The following is a 23,378-nucleotide window of genomic DNA, read 5'->3' on the forward strand; positions in this document are numbered from 1 at the left end:
GCCCTTGAACCGTTCTTCGAGGCTGCCCGTATTCTTCTAGGGTCCGACGTAGCTAACAGAAACTGTCATCAAAGGCGAGCGGCGGTGGTTATCCTGGCTAGCTCCAACGAGTCCGGGGGCTTTTGCGAACTGCTGCCCCTGATTACTTGGCGGCCACTGATAATTATATGTCCAATTTCTGCAAGAAGATCGCGCGTGCTCAGATCACCAATGGCGGACCAATCATACTGTTCCAGCCCGAGAACGAATACACATGGGGGAGATGAATTTAGCTCATTTCCGGATGGCGCTTACATGGAGTATGTCATGAAGCAAGCCCGCGATGCCGGAATAGTCGTACCATTCATCAGTAATGATGCTGCTCCATTGGGCCACAATGCTCCCGGCACCGGAGTGGGTGAGGTGGATATATACGGCTACTCACTGGGTTTTGACGGCGTAAACCCAACGGTCTGGCCAGCTGATGGTCTCCCCACGGATTGGAGAGCCTTGCATCTACAACAGAGCCCGTCCACGCCATATTCAATCAACGAGTTCCAAGCTGGATCGTTCGATCCCTGGGGTGGATGGGGCTTTGAGAAATGCAGTCAACTTGTGAACCATGAGTTTGAGCGGGTGTTCTACAAGAACACCTTTGCCGCAGTAAGGCTCTATCGCTTGTCAGTCTTGGTAGATGATGTTTAGCTGACCTTCCAGGGCGTCTCAATCCTGAATCTGTACATGATCTTTGGGGGGACTAATTGGGGCAACCTGGGACATCCAGGCGGATATACCTCGTACGACTATGGAAGCGTCATCAGAGAGGATCGCACCATCGCTCGTGAGAAGTACTCAGAACTCAAGTTGGAGGCCAACTTCATGATGGTCAGCCCTGCCTATCTGACTGCCACCCCGGCTATCAACGCCACCCATGCTTATAGCGACAACGCGGAAATGATAATCACTCCGTTGCTCGGCAAAAGTACGGCAGACGGGTCGTTCTTCGTTGTCGGCATACTGACTACACCAGCCTGGCTTCAACTTCGTACAGGGTCACGCTGCCAACATCCCGGGGGAACATAGCCATTCCTCAGACTAATCATAGCCTGAAATTGAATGGCCGGAATTCCAAGGTGATGGTTACAGATTATGACGTCCAAGGCATAAACTTACTCTACTCAACCGCGGACGTTTTCACACATCAGTCATTGGTGAATGGCGAGAAAGTCTTGATAATTTACGCAGGGCAGAATGAGTTCAATGAGTTCGCCATCAATAATGCGGCCTCTTCTTTTAAGGTTATCGAGGGCGGAATGAAGCTTTTCAGGCTCGGGTCAAATTCATCTGCTTCACTGGTCCTGGGATGGCCAACATCCACTGAACGGACTATCGTACAAGTAGGCGACTTGACAATTTACCTGTTGGGTAAGTACAAGTTCACTTATGCAATGTGACTTCGGATATTGCTGATTACCCTAGATCGTACCTCTGAATATAACTATTGGGTTACCGATGTTGTGGGAAGCCAGTCAAAGCTGATCGTCAATGGCCCATATCTCCTAAGATCCGTCGCTTTGAATGGAAGTGAACTCTCTATCAAAGCCAACTTCAACGTCTCGACGCCTATCGAAGTCGTTGGCGCCCCTTTAGGAACCAAGGCGATTCGGATCAGCGGAAAAGAAACACCCTTCAAGTATTCTGGTCAATCCCCCACAATGAACATCATTGCCAGTCCACCTTTGGTCGACTTGCCTAATCTCGCATCAATCCCTGGGCTGGAAATCGGTCGACTCGCTACCTGAGGCACAGGTATTCTACGACGACTCGGCATGGACTGTCGCTGACCGGACATATACAAATAACACCTACTTCCCCCTTCGGAACACTGTTTCCACCTACGCGGCCGACTATGGCTTTCAATACAGGTACGCTGAGTTACCGGGGTCAGTTCAATGCCAGCGGCTGGGAAACATCTTTCAATCTTTATGTACAGGGAGGTCAGGCTTTTGCCTCGAGCGTCTTTCATGATGGATCTCTCCTCTCATCCTGGGCGGGTAACGGATCCGCTTCCGCCAACCAGAAAACCTACTCGATCCCACCAGGGAAGCTCGAGGTGGGCTCACCGCACATTTTCACCGTGATTGTAGACAACATGGGCCACGACGAACAGTCCGTCGGCGTGGACTACATGAAAGCGCCGCGCGGCGTCCTGGGATGGCGCCTCTATAGTGACACCAAAGCCACCAGCACGCCCATCACGTGGAAGCTCACGGGTAACCTGCACGGCCTCGCGTACGTAGACAAGGCTCGCGGGCCCCTCAACGAGGGCGGCCTGTTCGCCGAACGCCGAACGCATGGGCTACCATCTCCCCGGCGCTCCCCTCCCTTCTTCCTCTGCACCGTCGTCCCCGCTCGACGGCATCCCGCACCCGGGCGTTGCCTTCTACGCCGCACCGTTCAACCTCTCCCTGCCCTCGGACGAGTGGGACATCCCGCTCGCCTTTGCGTTCCCGGACGCGCTGTCCAAATCGTCACCCAACCCCTTCAGGCTCCAGCTTCTCGTCAACGGGTGGCAGTTCGGCCGGCTGAGCAGCAACATCAGCCCGCAGTAGGTCTTCTCCGTGCCCGAGGGCATCATGAACTACCAGGGCGAGAACTGGGTCGGCCTCTGGCTCTGGGCCCTGAACGAGGGCGGGGCCAGGGTGCCGGCCATGGAGCTCAGGGCGACCAGTGTGCCGATCTGGACGGGGCGGGAGAAGGTCGTGCTGGTGGACAGTCCGGGTTGGAGGGAGAGGGAGGGTGCTTATTAGTGTTTTTTCTATTTGTGCTTTCTTCTCTAACGGATCCAAACAGCTATCTCCCATGGGAGTTTAGTGAAGTGGCTTGTATTTCGTAATCACAAGAACGAAAAGGAGTGTTGAGGTTATACCTATCATTGTGCTTATAAGGCCCGCATCACAAACTGCTCAATTTTGGACCTTGCTATAGCTTTCGTTACTAGACACCGCTTTCGTAGTCACGTCCGATTTTCTGCCACTGAGTTCCGAGCGAAATGATTGAGGTGAGCTTCGTAAATGGTATTACTCGACCGAGGTCGACGCTTCAAATTCATTCTAACGCGATTGACTTCCATACAAATATCCCCTCATCAATAGCGCGTCATGTGTCATCTACCATCACCATCCCGGCTTACACGTCTCTTGAAGAACCTACTAACATCCACCTCACACCCACGCCACTTTGTTTCCTTCCCCTTACGGCTTGATCGACTTGTACTTCTCGACGACGTCCATGAGGGCCTCCTCGATGGTCTTCTCGTGGGCGCTGTGGCCCGCGTCGCCAACGATCCGGTAGTCGACGTTCTTGTTGGCGGCGCCGCCAAGCGCCTGGTAGAGGTCCCAGCTCGTCTTGGCCGGGCACACGACGTCGTAGCGGCCCTGGACGATGGTGATGGGCAGGTGCGCGATCTTGGACGCTTCCTCGACGAGCTGGCCGTCGCGCATCCAACCGCCGTGGACGAAGTAGTGGCACTCGATGCGGGCGAATGCCAGGGCCCTTTTAGTTTGTTGAGCGGATGTACGTAGTAATCAACCCACCCAGTGTTGACTGTGTCAAACTTCATGGCTCTATTTCTCCCCTTATACGTGCGTAAGGAGAGAAAGAGGGGGAGAGGGAAACAGGAGGGGAGTTTCTTTTAAGTACTTACCATTCGGGGTCGTCCGCTTTGGCAATATAGGCCGGGTCAACGATAAGCTTGCTGGTCGAGACCTCCCAGCGGCTCCAAGCATCGGCACTAGTGAAAATTTCGTAAGAAACTTGGTTTACGTACGTACGAGACTCATTCTATTTACCCCCTTGGCATATCCAGTTGATAAGAAAAGGGCGCGCGGGAGATTAGACGTACCACTTCAGCTGCTCATCCTGGTCGTCGTCGTTGGTCAGCCGCTTGTAGTAGGCCTTCATGAGGTCGCCGCGCTCATCCGCAGGGATGGCCTCGCGGTAAGCCTCGAAGTAGTCCGGAAACAGGAAATTGGCGCCCTGCTGGTAGTACCAAAGCAGCTCCTCGCGGCGCAGCGTGAAGATGCCGCGCAGCACGAGCCCCAAGCAGCGGTCCGGGTGGGCCTCGGCGTACGCGAGCGCGAGCGTGGAGCCCCAGGAGCCGCCGAAGACGAGCCAGCGGTCGACTTTCAAGTGCTCGCGCAGCTTCTCGATGTCGCCGACGAGGTGCCAGGTCGTGTTCTCCTCGAGCGAGGCGTGCGGGGTCGACCGGCCCGACCCGCGCTGGTCGAACAGCACGCTGCGGTAGTGGGCCGGGTCGAAGTACTGGCGGTCCGTGTCGTCGATGCCGCCGCCGGGCCCGCCGTGCAGGTAGACGATGGGCACGCCCGTCGGGTTGCCGCAATCCTCCCAGTAGATGCTGTGGATGGAGGAGACCTGGAGGTGGCCCGACTGGGTCACGTCGAACTTGGGGTAAATGGGCGCCATCTTTTCCTCACAAGGGGACTGGGAAATGTGCTTATTATCAACTGGCAGTTTTTTACGTTTCGCTACGCTACGCTAAGTAGGAGGGAGGGGAGATAATAATAAATGGTCGTACGCTTTTCGGCCAAATCCTTAATCGGACGTCTTTTGAAAGGCCCCGCCGAAGACCGCTGGTTCCCCGCATCTACGCCGCCCAGATCAGCGATCCTTCTGATTCTATTTACTGTTTGGCTTCACATCTGGATATGGCTGGAGTCGTGCGTTTTAACATTTCGTATATTTATATATATATTATCTATATCCATCGCACGTTCCACATTGCAGCCTTTCGTAGTCTTATTATTAAGTAGACCCATGCAAGTGCTTGGGAGCTGTTATGTCTACCATTCGAGTCTATCGTCTCTAGCCATTCCGGCAACTCGTTGAGGAATATCGGGGTTTTTCTTCCCTGTTTTGTCTTCTCGCGGCATGAATCATGGCACTTTCCCTGGTCTCCTCATCAGCCAGCCAGCCCTCACCACTTCTACTGCCAGCAAGACGTCTGTATCCTTACTGACCTGTTTCCCCAAGAGCCTTGCGGCCCGTTGCGACATAGGACGAGTGAGTAATGTATTTGCAAATCAACCCGCCTATCCCCCTGAACTCCGTTGTTTGACTTCTAACCAGTCCATATGCAATTAAATGGGTTAAACGCGCTAAGATAGTTGTTGCCGAATAAGGAAAGAAAGCGCAATCATCGCTTAGCCCGCTCGGCCGCCGCCGCACTCATAGACCCGCTGGTCATGGATAACCCGGCAGGGATGGGTGTCCCAGGGGCCGGTGTCGAGCTTCGTGTGGCGGGTGCAGAACGGTTGTGGGCCATGTGAGCGCTAACCAAGTGGCCAGCGGCAAGTGCCGAGCAGAGCGAAAGTTCACCGGCGAGAACGGCGGCACCAATGATGCGGGCCAGTCGTCGGGCGTTCTCACCAGGTGTGGTAGGGTGTGATCCGCGAACGCCAAACATATCAAGCATGGCACCTTGTGGCGACAGAATAGTACCGCCTCCCAGGGTACCAACCTCGATGGAGGGCATGGAGACAGAGATTTGCAGGCTGCCATGGAGACTGTAGTTTTGTTAGCATGAATTTCGCCGCTGAGGGGAATAGATACGGGCGACTTACTTCTTCATAATGGTGATACAGTTGGCACTCTCGACCACCTGAGCAGGATCTTGACCGGTGGCCAGGAAGACAGCGGCGACAATGTTGGCGGCATGGGCGTTGAAGCCTCCAACGGAAGCAGCCATGGCAGATCCGATCAGGTTTTTGGAAATGTTGAGATCAACCAGAGTGTCCACGTCGCTCTTCAGCACTTCCTTGACAACCTTGGCGGGAATGATAGCCTCTGCGACGATGCTCTTGCCACGTCCCTCGATCCAGTTGATGGCTGCAGCCTTCTTGTCGATACAGTAGTTACCAGAAACGGAGACGATTCTCATGTCATCAAAGCCTCCCTCGGTGGCCATGATCTTCAGGGAGTGCTCGACACCCTTAGAAATCATGTTCATACCCATGGCATCACCAGTCGTGGTCTTGAAACGGATATACAGGTTGGTGCCGGCGATAGCCGTTGTCATAGTCTGTAGGCGGGCAAATCTGCTGGTGGAGTTGAATGCCTTCTTCATCATGGTTTGGCCAGCATCGGAATCCAGCCAAATCTTGGCAGCACCAGTTCTCTCGAGCGTCTCGAAACTGACGCAGGGGCCACGGGTCATACCATCGCCAGTCAAAACAGTAACGGCACCGCCTCCAGCGTTGATCGCCTTGCAGCCACGGCTCGTGCTAGCAACCAGGACACCTTCAGTAGTAGCCATGGGGATGAAGTAGCTCTTTCCGTCAATGACGAGAGGGCCAGCTACACCGACAGGAAGGGGCATGTATCCGATGACGTTTTCGCAGCAGGCTCCCAAAACTTGGTTCCAGTCATAGTTCTCATAAGGCAGCTTGGAATCGGCGAGATAGCTTGTGATATCGGCGGTAGCAGGGGTTCGCGAGATGACAGCACGACGAATCTTCACAGCACGGGTACAGTCCTTGAGACTCCTTTCCAGAGCATAGCCGGGAATCTTGCCCTTGAGCGACAGATCGATGATTTCGTCGTCAGTCATGTCATAAATACGTTTCTCGGTGAGCATCTGGGCCAACTCGACTTGACTGTGGGAGATAACCGGTGCTCTTGGCGGCTCAGGTTTGGTGCGTTTCATGGACAAGGCATCGGCCTCGTCATCTGTCGAGGCAGGAGTAAGGGGCTTTGACTCTGATATCCTTGGTGTCTGGTTTCCAACAGCAGGAAGCGTAACAGTGCTTTGGCTAGCGTTGAACCTCTCGGCCTCATCAAGCTCCTTGGGGTCGATGGGGTGGTCCGCAACATTGGGGTCCTTGATACCCCATCTGGCCACATTAAACAAATATCCGTTCAAGGTGATACTCATAGCAAGAGCGATGACAATCCACTTTGACAAGACAGGGTCCTCAAGGCTGGTCAAAATGCCGCCAACCATTCTCCCGCCCATACCATACTCTCCAAGCGGGGCATATTTTTCCTGGCCATCGGCAGCATCTTCAGTACCGGCTGGTACGCCATAGTGAACAGAAGGAAACTCCAGTTCGTACTTGATTGGGGTCAATACGGTTACTACGGTCGTATGACCATGTCCCCGTGCCGTGTACACGATCTCATCCAATCCGTTCGACGCAACCTTGAAGGGGTCGACAGGAGGTGTAGTAGCCACGCCGCCAAGACCACCAGTCCACGACATGTAGCCGGGAGTACGGAAAGGGATGGAGCAAATGTTAATCAAGTTGACGGCGAAAAAGCCAACAACCATGTAGAACTTGAACTTGGGGATGGCACTGCTCCTCATGTTCTGACCAAAAATAGGAGCTTCGGCATTCTTTGAGTCGCCGCCGGGGTAGTCGTTGCTCTTAGCAACATTCTCGGCCACACGTCGACTAAGACCATCGTCTTCGAGAGCTCTGCGCATCGCAACGTGGCGCTTGATGCGGTTGATCTCGAGCTTGATGCAAAGAATGGCAGTGTAGAAAGTGAACAGCAAGATGCCGTCGAAGAAAAGGATCCATGCCGCCAGGAAGCAGAATTGTTGCAACCCACCCTGGACCCCGGAGGCAGCTCCGGCAATTAGGATAAGAATCTCAATAACATAGTCTCGAACAATTTCGAAGCCCTTCTCCTTGATAGCGCTCTGCACGGCATATTGGATGACGCCTTCAGGGAGAGCGGGCGATTTGCGGGTAGCCTTGTCCGAATTTCCATTCGCTTCATCAGGTCTACGGTGTTCGAGGGCGTGGGACAGCACAGCTCTGGTGAGGACAATGTTCTTCTCGAAACCAACGATGACGACCAGGAACGGGAGGCCTTCGGACAGAAGCACAACGGACACGGGCACACCGAGCTTCCAGGTGACATTCAAGCCGAAAAGGAACGCGAAAAGCGACGAGAAGAGGACGCTGGTCGCCAACCAAACGTTCGAGCCCATCTTCCTCATGCTCAAGAAGAGCGATACGAAGGTAAGGTGCATTGAAATGTAGCCAAGAACCATAATGATGATGTCAAGGGTTTCGGCATTCTTCAGCAGATCCAGGAATTCGGACCACGCGTTGTGAACCCAGCGAGTCAGGCTTCTTGCGCTGTTACCACGCGCCACCTTCATAATCCACATCTTTTGCTCGCTGTGGCCCTTCTCGTTCGTGAGGGACTCCTGTTGGGGGCCATCATTGGGGATTTCCTGCGCAGCTGCGATGAACTCGGGGGCCTCGCTGTACTTGATCGAGAAAGCCAGGGCGCTGTCTTGAGAGTAGGCAGTCAGGCTGTTGGAAGTTGAGGGGAGGTGGGCGATGGAGAGGTTGCTCGGCAGAGGAACAATGTGCGGTTGGGGAGCGGTCTGCGGGCCCTCCTCGGAGGACTCGGGGAACACCAAAGTCACAAGTGCCAAGTGGTCGGCGTCCTTGGGAACCTGGGCGACGCTGTCAAGATTCTGCCACTTCCAGCTTGTCTCTGGGCCAGCAACTAGGTTCCTGCTTCCTTCGACCAAGGAGCTCCAGTCGGCTTTCCGGGCGCTGCTTGTCGCCTCGTAGAGGCTGTCTTTGACAATTCCGACATAGGTAGTGCTGGCTATGAGGGCAATAGCGCAGATTGTGTATATGGGGTGGACGCAGGCGATCTTTGAAAAGTATTGCAGCACGGGAGTGACCTTCTTGTTGATCTTGGAAGGGGGCTGCGGCTTGCCATCGGGCTGCTGGCCGCGAAAACGGGCAGGAAGTAGCGAGAGAGCGTTCATGTCGAAGGATGCTTCTCGCACGAAGGCATTCCTGAGAGAACTCGGGCTTTCCTGCGTACATGGTGACCGAATTAGCTCGAGTCTTGAACAAGGTGGCAGGGAGAAGTGCCACGGTGTTTTTTATAGGCGGAAGAAAGAGTGCGCATCACGAAGCCGCGGACAGATTACGGCTGGGGTCTTGCCATAATACATGTGTGCGCAAAGGCAGAGGGAGGGTAAGAAAGTCGGGGAAACTGTCGCAATCTTTCCATGCAAGTCAGCAGTAAGCACTAACCTGGATGGTCGAATTTGACCAATGTCTTCTTATCTCGACGCGGCCGTATCTTACGTCGCACCAACTGCGTCGCGTAGAGTCAATGGCCAGAGCAAAGGTTACCCGTGGCCGGCGTCTCGGGGAAGCAAGTGGCTTTTCGGGGATGGGTGGAAAAGGAAATCCCCGACACCTTTTGTCTGCTTGGAGTTTCGACGGCGTCGAGTTTATAAGACCGACGTGCCCTGCTAGAAGCAATGGAAGCGTAGAATTGGCGGCTCAACAGATCTGTATCGAGCAATTACTTCTAATTCAATGGAAGCAATGGACAGTGTTGGGATCACACAAAATAATACACGGCAGACGGGGAGGCACAAGACGAAGAAGTCGCACCGACGCACACACGCACACCGCGATTGAGAAGAGGGGGATGGGATGGGATGGGATGAAGGTTCACAAAGGGGGTCTTGCTTCGATAAACAGCCCGGACCGTGTTCACTAGGTTTTCTCCCTACATCTCTCTCGCTTGAGAAATGGGTCGGTGAAGGGAAAACCATAGATTAATATTAAAATTTAATTACATAACCGTACAGTACAAGACGGACTAATAAATTGTTGACCCTGGCGAGCGGGCCCATACTCGCCAAGTCGCAATGTCGCCAGGTCGCTTTGCTGGGGATGGAACCCGTAGGGGTCTTCTAGTGCAAGCACTAAGCACGATATGTAAATTTCGGTTGATCAACATGAAGTATTCCTCTGCATTCTGCCCCTTTCAATGGAACAGTTGGAAACCTGATATCGCCCGCCGCCGAATGCATCATCCAAAGTGGGCTGAACATGAACAGCTCACGGCAGACCAGAACTGTAGAGAACAGACTGGCGCTCGCGCTGGCGCTGCTGCTACTGCTGGCACACAATCCCATTTTCCAATGCCAAGCCCCAAAACGACCAAAAGATTGACAGCCTGCAGCTTCAAAAAAAGGACCCCCACATGTAGGCCAATTGAACTCGGGTCCCCTGCTGTCTCACATAATCAGCCCTTCGTCTGACATAGAGGATCAATCACCAACTGCGCTTATCGTCTCAATCGTTTCTCACGTACGCGAAGCAAGAAGGCCGCAGCTATGCCCAGCTCTAGCTGCATACATATATGCAGCTCCTAGCCCGCCATGTCTTGACCTATAAGTTATGCTTGCAAGCAGGGCGGGCGTGAGGTATACAGGGCTCGATGCTAGTGGCCGACACCCCTGCTGGCCCCTGCAGCCGACACGACATCGATGGGTGGAAATGAGCGGTGATCGAGACTTGTTGAATCCCATCCTGCCGCCAACACCGGGAATGGTTACTCCTCTCCCAGCAAGCCGTCTCCCGGCAATGCCCATTTTACTAATGGCTGATGCTATGTACTCTGTTTGTTTCCTTTGAGCACCCAAGGACAACTTTCCAGCTTGTTAGCGCTCGCGCTCGAGAGAGAAGACACTTGGTGTCAAATGCAGCAGGTCGATGCGGGGGCCAAATGTCTTAGTCTCCCAGCCGTTTGGGTTCCTAGCACCGTTTTCTACTATCACCAACCCCGTCTCCCGAAGCCCGCGCCATCACCCGAGTCAGTTACGATCGTGTCATGCAATGTCAAGCAGCAAACCCAGCAGAGGAAGATACTGTACGCTCTGGATACATATTGATATTGAACTTAAAGTGTCATGATCCTGGTCGACGAAATAACGTAGAGATAGAGACTACACGTGGCATCAAGGTTTCGTCGTCAGTAAGTACTTAGTCATCCAGGAACCGGCCACATTTTATATACTTCGTCGATTTGGCATACGGTAAGTTAAAGAGCAAGGTTTTCTTTTCTTCTTCGCAACATTTACCATCACATTGGGTATATCGTATTATTGATAGCGTGCTTGAAGGAATTGCGTCTCTTACATTCAGCAAACATGCACCTGTCTCTTTCGGCACGTCAGAAAGAGGTACAGATAAGAAGACACTTATCTTATTCTGGCGCTCTCCACCCAATGGATCTTGACACACGTTTCCCTGCATCGGCGTGGGGTGTAAGCTCACCCAAGCTTCCAGGTGGCCACACGTCGGCCGGATCGGGGTCATAGTGGCATATTCCGTTGACCGTATCTTGAAACAGCAACGTACTGCTACCGTTGCTCAAAGCACAGAAACAAGAAAGATTCAAAGGGCAGGTTCAGTGAAAGGGGACATGGACATCCATCCACTGCAAAGGCTGAGAGCGAATCCTCGACTTGCGGGTCCGTGTAGGCCGATATTCCTGTGTATCAAGTAACCTAACGCAAAACTTACCCGTATAGCAACACGTAATACATGTCGCCTTTATGCTGTCCCCCCTAAAAAGCCGTCATTAATCTCTGTACCTCGTCGGACTGCATGGTGACCACACTGACGCCCTGTTTCTCCAACTCTGTCCGACATCGCGTCCAACTCTCCTTGTCCACGGGCCGTGTGCCCTCCTCGACTACGAAGGACCGGAACCCCTCCTTGGCGGCGTCCTCGGCGCAGCTCCGCACGCAGTAATCCGCTGCGAGCCCCACCACGTAGACGTCTGTGATCTGGGCGTCGCGCAGGCGCTTCGCGAGGCCGCTGTCGCGGCCTCTCGGGTGCTCGAACTTGTCGTAGAACGGGCTGTACATCTCGACGCGGGGGTCCTGACCCTTTTCGATGATGGCTCCCTCGTCGATCTTGCCCGCCTCCAGCTCGGGCACGAGCTCGGCACCGGGCGTGCCCTGGACGCAGTGCACCGGCCAGAGCCTGGTCTCGTAGCTCTCGTCCGGGTTGGCCGGGTTGACGACCGTGGCGTAGTCCGTGAATGACTGCTTGTTCGCGTGGTTGGCCGCGAAGGAGACGTGCGAGGCCGGATGCCAGTCCTTGGTGGCGATCTTGGTCACGAAGGGCAGACTGAGAAGCTGGTTCACGACAGGTGCTATGTCACGTCCCCCAGGTACGGCAAGCGAGCCGTTCTGTTCTTCATCATTAGCCTTGTGACAACAAGATTTATGTAATGCCTTTTATAGGAGACAGCCTACCGGTGGACAGAAATCCTCTTGAAAGTCCACCACGATGAGGGCTGGTCTGAACACCATGATGACTGTTTGTAGCTTCCGTTGCAAGCTTGTGATTCAGCGCATAAAGTGTGCACTGTACTGATGACATCTCATGTCCGTTCGAGTGTGGCTTGAGCTTGAGTCTGGGGAAGATAAGATGCCGCGGTGGCGCTTCCTTCCCCGCCCCCAATTGATAATTATGTTTCAGCGGAGAACTGCCGCCCAAACTCTACTTCACTTATTCAGCAATGGGCAAGTAATCAACATCGTCCAAAATGTGTAATACATCTGCTCCTAGCATCAATCACTCTTATCTCTGACGTCTCGCTTTATTTTGGTGTCTCGGGTGTAATCGCGGCTGGATTTTCCTGCCACTATCCTCCCACTTCGTCCGGGGCAGTCACATCAAAGCAGAATGTCATGTCATGTCTTACGATCTTTTCATTTCGCTAAAACACGGGTTGTACCCCCTTTCACTCATCTGCATGGTAAGTTCCCAAATTTTTCGTTGGGGCCCATAATCCATCAAGTCCTCCCTAGCCAGAGATGAAGGCCCTCCGGATTACCAGGAAGGAACCCGAGTATCCCATTACGCTGGAGCATAACGTCGAGCGCTCTTAGACCAGTTCGCGAGGGGAGGAAACTCCATATCAAGATTGGTCTCTTCGTCGTCTTGATCGCTGTCTTCATCAATTTCCACCACCTCTTCATCCGGGATCGAAACCCTGTTTCTCGTTGGGTACGGTTGGCTCCGTGATAATGCTTCGGCAACGGCTGAGCCTGAGCTCAGTGGCCCTTCGGCGTCTTCTCCGGCGAACGAAGAGTGATCGTCATCATCAATGTCCAGCCCAGCCAACGAGACAGGCTGCTTCCCCTTGTCGCGCGAGGTGCTAGGGCTCGCCGGCGTGAGCGGAGCCGCGGCGGCGGGTCGCGAGGAAGCCACGTCGGATGGCCCTGGCAATTCCGAGTTGGGCGTCTTCGGAGTATGTGACTGACGGGCCTTGGGGCTCTTGAGATTACCTATGAGTTCACGTTGTTAGCAACAGCCTTTCAACCCAAACTCCGCCCTGGGTCCACATCGCCAGGGGATCTGCGTGTGGGAACGTACGTTCTTCTGTGGCGTCGCTCACTTCATGAGCATATATTTTAAAGATGCGGTCATCCTGCTTAGTATTATGGCCCAGATCAACGAAGTGGTTCAGTGCTCTGTTCCATTGGAAGGGATGTGCTTGGAAGTAAAATGGAGTTGTATGGTGTTTTTTCTTGCATTTCCTATTATTGCAACGTAACACATAGAAGCCCGGCAGATCCTTATATCTGAAGACGCATTCATCCGGCTTCACTTGGGCTAGACTTATCGGACTTCTCTTAGGGGTCCGGTCAGAATCAGATGGTACGTCATGCTGGCGATTGCGTCAGTCGGCCAAGATTGCGAAGAGAACAGGAGTGGTGGATACTTACGTTATTCGGAGGCAAACATCTCTGTCGCTTATTGCCCCCCTCACGAGTTGCTTCATCACTAGGTTGGCGTTTTGATGCGTTTGGTGCGTCGGGCATTGCTGATAATATATCTGCACATGTTCGTGGTGACGCTAGTTCCAAGTTTGACAGAACGGGGCTGGCAGGCTCTGTTCTGTTTCCATTCACATCCGAGTTGATGAAGAAGTCTGCCGGAACGCCTCTGTGGGCAGCTGGTCGTGGATCTTCGGCTAGCATGGTTGCCGACCGAGAAGGGCTGATGGCTCTCCCGGACAAAGCGTCCATAGCAGCCTCAGGCGCCCTGGGTTGGGACGGACCAAACGTGCCCACCTGGCCCTGGCGAATAGGGAATCCAGTTGAAGCTGACCGCGGCGTCTGCGGTGTACGAAGCGAGACAGCCTCAATTTGTCCATGTGAGCCCGTCAAAAACTCCCCTTCCAAGCTATCGATCAGCGTATCGATGGCGTGATGGAGCTCGGGTCGCACGTGTTCTAGGTACTCCCGGCACTTGGCATCGTAAAGCTGATTCTGCTCCGTGAACCAGACGAAAGCTTTGACGTTCTTGGGAATTTGTTGCCGTAGTGCCTCGTCTCGTTCTTTGTCGAGCGTATCCAAGCCTTCGTGCCTGAGCCTTTTGCCCACGGCCTCGCTCACAATGGCTTGGATGTTATCCCGGAAGCTTTCTGCGCCAGCTCCCGGAGCAGTCATTGGCATGAATCCAGCCATTGATTCGAAGACCTCAATGCCACGCAGCTCAAATGAAGTAACTTCAATGATGCCTGGGGTCGGGCGAGAATGGGCTCACGCGATAATCAAGAGAATTACAAACGGACCTGGTGTAAGTCAGTTGGGAGCTAGTGCGGGCGGACTTTGGAGTGGCAAGCCACAATATATACATGTAAGTAGCCTGCAAATTGTAGCCAATGGAGGGCTGCTAGTTAAGTGGCGAGGTAAGTGGCCATCATACTAGGCAGCATTCTCCCAATCAACTGTTGAATCACCAGATGTGTATCAGAAACATGGGTTCACACTCAGGGGCCGTTAGCAGTGAGTTAGGCTCTGGCATTTCAGTATGCGCTGTATGATTTTTTTGCATTGGAGGCCTCGAACTGGCTCGATAAACCCCTATGAGTTTCAGGGGGGGTTGTCGACCTTGACAATGGGGACTTCGCCACGGCCAACAAGAATGCGACCACCTACGCCACGTCATATTTGGATAATAGCCAGCTGCTCAATGGAAGGGCATTTCGATAAAGACACCGCTAGCGGTGGCTTTAGCAAAAACCGGTTTCGAGAGATGGTTATCCTGCCGACCGTCACCCCGCAATTCCGACCTTCAACTCTCTTCAACCAACCAACTGCATACCTAAAGTGCATGCATTTGGCCGACCAATCACGGGTCTCGATGTAAGTGTATTAACATGGGTGATAGATCCTAGTCGATCTCCCCGCCCTGTTACCACACTCTCCAGAATGAAAAGAACGACTGATCAGTGCATAAACATACCTGCCGGGCCGCTGTGGCTTGGGTCGACGACACCGTAATCGCGGAAGCATACCTAAGACAGCATGACATGACCAGTGATTTGAAGCCGGGATGGACAGATAGGCACATCAACATTTGCACTCAGACCGTCACAGCTTACATACTATTTGATGCGCCCAACACACTATCTACAAAGAAATTGATACAAAGAGGAATACGCAAAATCCGAGTACCATCATACAGCCTAGATCAACAAGCCCCGAGGGCAGGTCTCGATCCAACATTATCACGTCGTCACCCCTCATCCCCGTCTTCCTCTCCTCCGCTTTCGCGTCCACCTCCGGAACCAGGGCGCAAAAAATCCTTCGCCGCGTGCATCTCCTCGCCGGCGGTCGCGAAGGACTTGGTCCGGTCCTTGCGGGCGATCTGCCGCGCCGCCCGGTGGAAGCCAAGCAGCAGGCCGGCCTTCTCCTCGTGGTACGCCGCCCGCGTCTGCCCCTTGGCGATCACGACGCCCTCGGTCAGCAGCTCCGACTCGCCGTCCCGCGAAGACAGGAAGCTGGGCCACAACACCGCCGCGATGTCCTCGATGTCGCTGATGCCCTCCTCCGCCACGGCGCAGGTCCCGGTGCTCTCGCCGCTGCTGCTGCTGCCACCACCCTCCGTGCTGTCATGGGGCTGCGGCGCTGCGGCGCTACTACCACCGAAGTCGGGCAACTCGATCAGCCTCCAGTCGTTATTATCGTAGGCGTCGAAGCTGGGCTCGATCTTCTCCTCGAGCAGCTGGAGCCGCATCCACTGGCCGCAGATGTGCTTGCAGACGGCCTCGAGAGAGGACTTGACCTCCTCCTGGCGGGCCTTGGGGAGCAGGGGCGCGACGCAGGCCAGGATGTCGAAGACGGCCTGCTGGATGCGCTTCTTGCCGTTTCTCCTTCTGGCGCGAGGGGGACACGGGTAGCAGCACGGAGCGCAGGTAGGTCTCGCGGCCGTGGTCGTCGTCGGCCAGGGAGGCCAGCACGCCGCACAGCTCGTTGCACTGCAGCAGGTAGGTCGGCTGGAAGATGTGCTGCGCGCACACCCAGCCCAGGATCCCCACCAGCGCCGCCACGCGCATCCGCTTGGCCTCGGCCGAGTTGGACAGCGGCAGCGGGATCATGCGGCTCACGCGCGGGTGCGTCCGCAGCGGCGCCCACTTGTCGTTCGACAGCGCCGCCGAGAAGGCCGCGGGGTCTAGGTCGCCCGCGAACAACTCCAGGGCCCATGTGTACGCCGCGGTGAACATGGAGCTGAGCTGCTGTTGACTAGATGCGTGCAGAGTGGCGTTAGTGGTTGAACCTCAATTATGGGTAAGGATAGATGCACTTACGTGGTCACAGGCGGTGGCGTCTTCATCTTGAATGACTGTTATCCCAGTGTATCAGGGGATGGACTCACCGTTTACCAAGGAGTTGCCTTTGTTCCCTCCTGAGATATCACGTATATTCCAAAAAGAGTAACACTAACGCCGAGAGTCGGTAGGATCTCGAACTAGTTGATATAGATATATATTCAAATGCTTGGATGCAAGAAGTTGATTCTACGGATGTAGTAAGTTCCTCAAACTCCAATTCTCCTTAAACTGAAGTCAGTTCTGGTTAAGTTCTGGTTAATCTGAACTCATGCCTGGTTTATTTATCTTCATTGCTAATACCAGACTATACAGATCATCGTTTTCAACGGAGATCATGTTGTGCCACTCCAGGACTATCCCGAGCCTAATATCCACCACTTTGACATGATTTAGGGCCGTCCTGTAGAGGACGGCCGACTGCTCCTCAGGGTCACGGCTCGCGACCATCTCAACCTGATGGCTCTCACAAGCTCCAGACACAAAGACGAGAACTGGAATCCGCGGTCCCCAGAGGTCATTATCATCAACCGAGGGTATCTGGAGAAGTTGCAGGCCAATGGCTTCCCCCGGTACACCGCCGAGCTGGTCGAGAAGGCCAGGGCGGAGACGGTCCAACAGCTAGAGGCCTTGGCAAAGGATGCAAACGCTGACTAGTTCACTTCTGTTGATCTCTTGAACACACTCGACACGACACTGTTACATGAAGTAAGTTCTATCTATAATCAATACTTTAAGCCTCTAGACACAGGAAGTTGGAAAGAGAGATAGGGCTCGCAGTGCTAATAGTTGCTTTCAGATGAGTCATTTGGGTCTTATGAACTGGACCATAGACGTGGACGAGAATTGTTATTTCTGGGATAATGTCATCAAGCTGAAAACCTGCCGAAACGCTGGTAAGTAACTTCAAATCGACGCTTTGCTGTTTGGGAAGTGGCAGTTGACTAACGGCATAATATCGAGTAGAAAACATTGCTTATTTCGTTATCCTTACCGACTTGATCAAGAACTACGGGCTGAAAGTCCTCGAAGATGGGTCAATCATGCCCATTTAAGGGGTTATTCAAGTATCTGTTCCGAGGGGGATAGCTACATGTAGCGACGGGATAGCTCCTTAACAACGGAACAGCTGGTAATGGAATAACCTGTGTATGATCCACCGAAGCTCATCGACCTCTTCTTCTAGCTGTGGCGCGAGCAGAGGAAAGAGTTGCATCATCATAAGGAGCTACAGAAGTAGTCTGTGATTGTTGTTGAGTAGGGTCAGCAGGCGAATGGGGTGGAAGCTTGTCCACGGAAGCTGAAGCAGGAGTGTCTGATGGTGTTTCCTCCAAGGGCCTTTTTCCTTGGCCAGGTTTAGAGCTTCCATCAGAACTTAATTCGAATATCTCCGAAAGGTCGAGGCTGACTTGCCAGATGTCGGCAGAAAACATAGGGTTACAAGCAAAGAAAAGGGGGCGCTTGGCCAGTGTTACAGGAACGGACAGGTGTGGAGGAGAACACCATATCAGCCAATAAAGCTCTCCCGATATCAAGATAAACACGAAGCGGCTCTCCGAAACCGACTGAGGTGACTTGAGATGAGATCAGGTGATACGAAATCTAGGTACTTTAACCAGCCACTCTCGGTAGATAAGTCACAGTCAGCTGTCGCGTGGGGGGTGAGGGAGAGTTCTGTGCTTCGATTAAAAACAACTGATGCAATATGCAATCCAACTTTCCCTATGGCAGTAGCCAGAGACTGAGCTCGGAATCCGGCACAGTCAGGGTGGTGCGATTAATCTGTATTCCCGGATCCTTCTTTAATTAAGCTCGGCTACCGTCGTGCTGTCGCGCTTCGTTTCCTTAATACACGTTAAGTGTACCCTCATACTGACACTTACCCGAGTTGGATTATTGTGCAGTAGAAGCACAGAGATACAGGGTGCAAAGATCTGCGTACCTGCAGACCCTTTTCAACCGGCTTGGCAATCCGAAGGCCGCCGAGGTTGCGTCAAGCCTCGTTGGGGGGTTGCAAAATGGGAGACGGATGGCAACATGAAGCTGTGCGACGCACTTTGCTCAACTCGGTAGCCCGGAAGAGGCCAATGAACCCTTGGAGGCCCCGACGGAACGCTGGGTGTGACACTGGACGGCGATTGATACGGGGGGCTTTTAGCCGCAGGTCGGGTTCGCTTCAGAACTCCCCGTTCCCAGATGCTGTCCACCCGGAACACCACGTATCAGATTCATGGACTTTATCTCTTGGCACTATAACTCAGTTGCAGATCCGCGTTGCAATGGGCTGTTGCCATCACCATGTATAATCTGTCAGGTTTGGGAAACGTGCCACTCTTGACTATTTACATATGTATATATATAGCAAGGACGTCATTGTCTGACAGAAGGCATTCAATCCAGACTGAGCAATGAAACAATTCAGTGACATGAGCCAGCGACTTTGAAAGGGCTTGCTTGAGACGACAAGATTGAGCAAAGGCGGCAATCAGCTGCGGAATTCAAATCAAGATGGGCCAGGCGCCGTCACAACCCGGGCCTGCAGGCACCAAGTTTCGAGTCATCGGGGCCGGAATGTAAGGACAATTACGCAGCACTACTTGCTTGTCGTCCCTCTCGCTAACCAGTAGTCCAGGTCTAGAACAGGCACCAAGACCCTGAACGAAGCGCTTACCATCCTGCTGGACGGCCCGGTCCACGATTCCGGCATCCAGTCGCTCGGCGGCCCCATGCATCACCAGAGGACGTGGGTGGAGATCATGGAGCTGGCGCCCCACTGTCGCTCGTTCTCCGACGAGAAGAAGATGGACTACCTCTTCTCGTCCATCCTCGAGGGCTACGTCGCCACCATGGACTGCCCCGCGGCGACGCTGACGCCCGAGCTCATGCGGGTGTACCCGGATGCGATCGTCATCTGCACGACCCGGAGCCAGGAGTCGTGGTGGAAGAGCATGGAGTACCTCAACGACATGATGGGGACCTGGTACCTGCCGCTCATGGTGCTGTGGCTGCGCAAGTCCCAGATCTATGGTATCTGGCGGGAGCGTTTCCAGAAAATCATGATCTGGCGCTACGGCGACGACAAGATCCTGGAAGGCACCAAGCAGAAGCACGAAGACCATCTTCGGCAAGTCGTACCCCCAGAGAAGCTGTTCTGGTACAACGTCAGCGAAGGTTGGGAACCCCTTTGCAAGATCCTCGGCGTGCCTGTGCCTGATCAGCCGTTCCCACACAACAACAACAAATCCGAAGCGCGCAAAGTCTACCGAGAGCACATCATTGCTGGGCTGGCTTCTTGGGTCTTCATGCTCGCAATTATCACCATGGCCATCTACTATGCATCCAGCTGGATGAGACGCTGGGCGGTATAGGGAAGGCAGACGCGAGAGAAACGGCACCGAGATTTCCTTTGTTAGAATTAGGCAAGAGCCGTGCTAGATTTCTTTCGCTGTATATAGTCGTGAAGTCGTGATACCAAAATCGTTCATATTACATCTCCGACAAAACGGATACTGTCCAATCTCGTTGACAATCAATACGCCGACAATATCCAGATAGAAAATAAACCGACCAAAGGGACGGACATTTTGAAGGATAATTATAGGAATAAGTCGTGCGTTTCCCTTAGCTCGAGGCAGACTGCAGGGCGTACAATTCTCTGGGTTTGCCGCCGGCACAGCTGCTGAACTTCCACCACCCGGAGTGCCAAGAGCCTGCGAGATTCTCCAGACCCCATTTGATCGGGGCGGGCATGGGTGGCCAGTTGGCCCACATGCCATCCTCCACAGTGCCATCGAGATTGAGCAAGAAGAAGGGCACGACGTCGAGAGTCCCGGCCTTGGAAACGGTCGACTTCCCCCAGCTCTTGAACAGCGCCCGTGTCTCGGCCTCCTCGTTCGAACCTTCTTTGGGCGCCTTTGGTTGTTCGGCAAGCGATGCGATCGTGGAGATTTCGGAATGGAAGTGCTCGTCGAAGGACTCTTGGAACGTCGACATGATGCGCAGCAGCTCGGTGCCCGAGAAGTCGGCGGGGGACGCCAGCGACGTCAGGTACTTGTGGAACTCGCCCAGTCCGCCAAGGAAGGCCTCTGTGATGCCGTTCGGTGAGCTTCGCGTGGGACTAACAGGCAAGATGCGATGCACGGGAAATCGGTAGGAAACTACATACCATGCTCCTTCAATGTGCCCTCCCAGATGGTCTTGTCATCGAGGACTTGCGCAACGGCGGTGAAGAGGGTCTCCTCCTCGTCATCGTGATGCGACACCACGAATTTGTGCCATGTCAAGCAGTATCCGATGAAGTCGCTGTAGTCGGCGGGCTTGACATGGGCTGCTTGCTGGTAGATGGAGTTGTAGCCGCGTAGGATTGAATTGTGAACCAATGCCATGTGGGTGGCGCCGGTGGTGAAGATGTCGGTCTACATCAAAATGCGATCGTAAGCATTTGCGTGCGATTCCAAATGCCCGCCGCGACCTACCTTCTTGGTCTCGTATTGCGGCGTTGCGACGAGCTTAATCGGGCCATCAGCCCAGGGCTTGGATGCAGAGGGAGCTACAGTCGCCATCATGTACGGTGACCTCGTGAGGAATAATCCGATGAGAATGGGGATAACGAAGAGCAGAGGTCTGCTGAGAAGACCTTGGTTGGCCATTGTCTGTGATGATCTTCCCAGGTCGGAGGGACGGGCGAATGGTTATTTATATAAGCGAGAGCAATCTAGCCAAGTTCCAATTGCTTCCTTCCCCCTCCTGCACGGCGCATAGGTTACTGCATGCGTGCATACACTTCGCACTTTCGGGAGCTTATCAACCAACCTACCGACTGTGTTACCTGGAGGTGAAGTTTCAACATGCCATGTCAGCTCATCCGAATGGCCCGTCGTGGAGCTCTGACAGCTCTAGCCCCTCGGCACAGCTCTGCTGAGTAAATCATAGCGCTGATTGGGTCTCGCTGGGTCTCGCTGGGGCCTTCCAGCGATTAGCTCCCGCGGGGACCTCTTGCAGGGGAGAGGGGTAATATCTGCCCTGTAGGGGTTGTCTCCGATCTGCCTCGGCGATCTGATATTGCCGGTTCCTCTGGGACATCGGAGCTCTGGAAACAACATACGATAGTCTCAACTCAAGCCTGCACGTATTTCAAGAACTGTTTGATTGCACGCAGCAGCATTACCTCATAGTGCCGTTTAAAAATTTGTCAATTCAAAATTCAGTGTCCAACAATTGGATGGCAAAGGAGAGGAATCGAGCTTGAACCGGTCTTTGCCATACATGCCCGACCCTGTTCCGCCAGCACCCTTAATCCGAGATTGATGAGAAGACTGGTGTCATTCAGACGCACCCTAGAGGCTATGTAATCCTTTATTGTTCATATCCATTATTCCGGTGATGTGTTCTTTCGCCTAATGTAGGTTCTCAGATTTGTGTTGGACCCCTAGAATAACTGGTCGATGGGATAACTACTTACATAGCCATTGACGGAATAGTTGCCAGTAAAATCTCGTGATATCTTATTACTGAACATCCTTATCATTACTGATCATGGCGGATAAATCCCAGCAAGAGTGATGTACGATGGGGGTGCCTGCTCGATCTTGGACAAAGCGCGAACAAGTTTAGAAATTCAAGCTCGACTTGAAGTGATGCTGATTTGCCCACCTTGTGCCGTCATCTTCTTTGAGGCCACAGCAGCACTAAGACCAAGAATGCCAGTCGGAACCTTTGTCCGCACGCCACATCCATCGAGAATCCAGACATAGCCTCCTCTCACAAAGAGCCGCCGCTGTAGTATCACTAAGATACAGTCCTATCCCAGCCTCTCAAAGCCGCGCGCCCTGACTCGTCCGTCTCCCTGCCGCACCCAAGCCAGAATGGAGAATATGCCAATGTCCATGCCCGGCATGAACATGCCGGGTCCCATGTCGACGGCGCATGGGAACCTCACGACAAGCCTCACTTCCACATCAGCCACACAATCCACCATGACAGCAATGGAGCTATCGTCGGTCAATGGGGCCGACACGAATACGGCAATGACGATGACCATGGGCGAGTGTAAAATAAGTGTAAGAACCCCATCAATCCATCTATCCCATTTGAAACCTAAGGATGACTGACTCGGCTCTAGATGCTTTGGAACTGGAATACGGTCGACGCATGCTTCCTCGCGGAATCATGGAAGATCAAATCCGACGGCGCTTTCGCGGGCCTGTGTATCGGTGTCATTCTCCTGGTGATCCTGCTCGAATTCCTCCGACGAATTTCCAAGTTCTACGACAACCATATATACCGGGCTCATCAGTTACGAGCGGTTGGCCTGGCCGCTGAGCGCGCCGGTGCCAGCTCGGCGGCAGAAGAGGGACACGCAGGCAGTGGAGCACCGGCAGGTCCTTCTCCGGACACAGGAAGGGCCAGCGCGCCCGGAACACCATCAAATGGAATGTTGGAACATGAAGGCATGATAGAGCGGCCTGCAAGATCAGTCCCGCGACAGCAGTCTGCTGGTGCTGCAGCCCAAGCGCAACCACTGTTGGCTAGGATGGCCAGCCGACCTTACGCCTCGGCTTGCACGCCAAGTGTCAAACAACAGGCGATTCGGGCCCTCATTCACACGCTGCAGTTCGCTGTGGGCTACTGGATAATGCTGTTGGCTATGTAAGCACATTGCGCTTAGGCCAGGCCGTGATGTATCAACTCGAATGCTGACGTGCTGCCACAGGTACTATAACGGCTATATCATCATCTGCATCTTCATCGGTGCATTCATTGGCGCGTTTCTTTTGCGATGGGAGCGGATTGGCGGCCCCTCGCTCGAGAGACCTGGAGAATCGTCGAGTGAGCCCACAGGGTGTCATGGGGGGTAAGTTAAGTAGGACGCAGGACATGCGAATTGATAAGGTTAGAGACTTGGG

General features: G+C 53.7%; 10 protein-coding genes across 10 annotated transcripts; 4 read left to right on the top strand and 6 right to left on the bottom strand.

Moving 5' to 3' along the window:
* Positions 1-210: 210 nt before the first annotated feature.
* PG994_009289 (uncharacterized protein) lies at positions 211-1,781 on the top strand (the record flags this gene model as incomplete). The annotated part of the gene is made up of 4 exons (XM_066860698.1): positions 211-642; positions 697-961; positions 1,225-1,404; positions 1,459-1,781. The coding sequence occupies 4 exons, from the start codon at positions 211-213 to the stop codon at positions 1,779-1,781; spliced, it is 1,200 nt and encodes a 399-aa protein (XP_066714287.1).
* A 552-nt stretch (positions 1,782-2,333) lies between these two features.
* PG994_009290 (uncharacterized protein) lies at positions 2,334-2,591 on the top strand (the record flags this gene model as incomplete). Its single annotated transcript, XM_066860699.1, has 1 exon — positions 2,334-2,591. The coding sequence occupies one exon, from the start codon at positions 2,334-2,336 to the stop codon at positions 2,589-2,591; it is 258 nt and encodes an 85-aa protein (XP_066714288.1).
* A 642-nt stretch (positions 2,592-3,233) lies between these two features.
* Positions 3,234-4,464, bottom strand: PG994_009291 (proline iminopeptidase; the record flags this gene model as incomplete). Its single annotated transcript, XM_066860700.1, has 3 exons — positions 3,234-3,534; positions 3,686-3,772; positions 3,884-4,464. 3 exons carry the CDS (start codon positions 4,462-4,464, stop codon positions 3,234-3,236), a joined length of 969 nt encoding a protein of 322 aa, XP_066714289.1.
* Positions 4,465-5,194: 730 nt separating this feature from the next.
* Positions 5,195-8,797, bottom strand: PG994_009292 (3-hydroxy-3-methylglutaryl-coenzyme A reductase; the record flags this gene model as incomplete). Its single annotated transcript, XM_066860701.1, has 2 exons — positions 5,195-5,564; positions 5,622-8,797. The coding sequence occupies 2 exons, from the start codon at positions 8,795-8,797 to the stop codon at positions 5,195-5,197; spliced, it is 3,546 nt and encodes a 1,181-aa protein (XP_066714290.1).
* A 2,610-nt stretch (positions 8,798-11,407) lies between these two features.
* PG994_009293 (isochorismatase) lies at positions 11,408-12,160 on the bottom strand (the record flags this gene model as incomplete). The annotated part of the gene is made up of 2 exons (XM_066860702.1): positions 11,408-12,055; positions 12,104-12,160. 2 exons carry the CDS (start codon positions 12,158-12,160, stop codon positions 11,408-11,410), a joined length of 705 nt encoding a protein of 234 aa, XP_066714291.1.
* Positions 12,161-12,710: 550 nt separating this feature from the next.
* PG994_009294 (uncharacterized protein) lies at positions 12,711-14,308 on the bottom strand (the record flags this gene model as incomplete). The annotated part of the gene is made up of 3 exons (XM_066860703.1): positions 12,711-13,141; positions 13,230-13,524; positions 13,769-14,308. 3 exons carry the CDS (start codon positions 14,306-14,308, stop codon positions 12,711-12,713), a joined length of 1,266 nt encoding a protein of 421 aa, XP_066714292.1.
* Positions 14,309-15,380: 1,072 nt separating this feature from the next.
* On the bottom strand, positions 15,381-16,368 carry PG994_009295 (uncharacterized protein; the record flags this gene model as incomplete). The annotated part of the gene is made up of 2 exons (XM_066860704.1): positions 15,381-16,001; positions 16,051-16,368. The coding sequence occupies 2 exons, from the start codon at positions 16,366-16,368 to the stop codon at positions 15,381-15,383; spliced, it is 939 nt and encodes a 312-aa protein (XP_066714293.1).
* Positions 16,369-18,981: 2,613 nt separating this feature from the next.
* PG994_009296 (uncharacterized protein) lies at positions 18,982-19,841 on the top strand (the record flags this gene model as incomplete). The annotated part of the gene is made up of 2 exons (XM_066860705.1): positions 18,982-19,046; positions 19,106-19,841. 2 exons carry the CDS (start codon positions 18,982-18,984, stop codon positions 19,839-19,841), a joined length of 801 nt encoding a protein of 266 aa, XP_066714294.1.
* Positions 19,842-20,094: 253 nt separating this feature from the next.
* PG994_009297 (uncharacterized protein) lies at positions 20,095-21,122 on the bottom strand (the record flags this gene model as incomplete). Its single annotated transcript, XM_066860706.1, has 3 exons — positions 20,095-20,558; positions 20,639-20,888; positions 20,949-21,122. 3 exons carry the CDS (start codon positions 21,120-21,122, stop codon positions 20,095-20,097), a joined length of 888 nt encoding a protein of 295 aa, XP_066714295.1.
* Positions 21,123-22,337: 1,215 nt separating this feature from the next.
* PG994_009298 (copper transporter integral membrane protein that functions in high affinity copper transport) lies at positions 22,338-23,330 on the top strand (the record flags this gene model as incomplete). Its single annotated transcript, XM_066860707.1, has 3 exons — positions 22,338-22,532; positions 22,595-23,121; positions 23,186-23,330. The coding sequence occupies 3 exons, from the start codon at positions 22,338-22,340 to the stop codon at positions 23,328-23,330; spliced, it is 867 nt and encodes a 288-aa protein (XP_066714296.1).
* Between the last annotated feature and the right edge of the window lie 48 nt (positions 23,331-23,378).

The sequence above is a fragment of the Apiospora phragmitis genome (assembly GCF_038363925.1).
Source record: "Apiospora phragmitis strain CBS 135458 chromosome Unknown utg000008l:1.0-3514335.0:1.0-3519231.0, whole genome shotgun sequence".
Taxonomy (NCBI): Eukaryota; Fungi; Ascomycota; class Sordariomycetes; order Amphisphaeriales; family Apiosporaceae; genus Apiospora; species Apiospora phragmitis.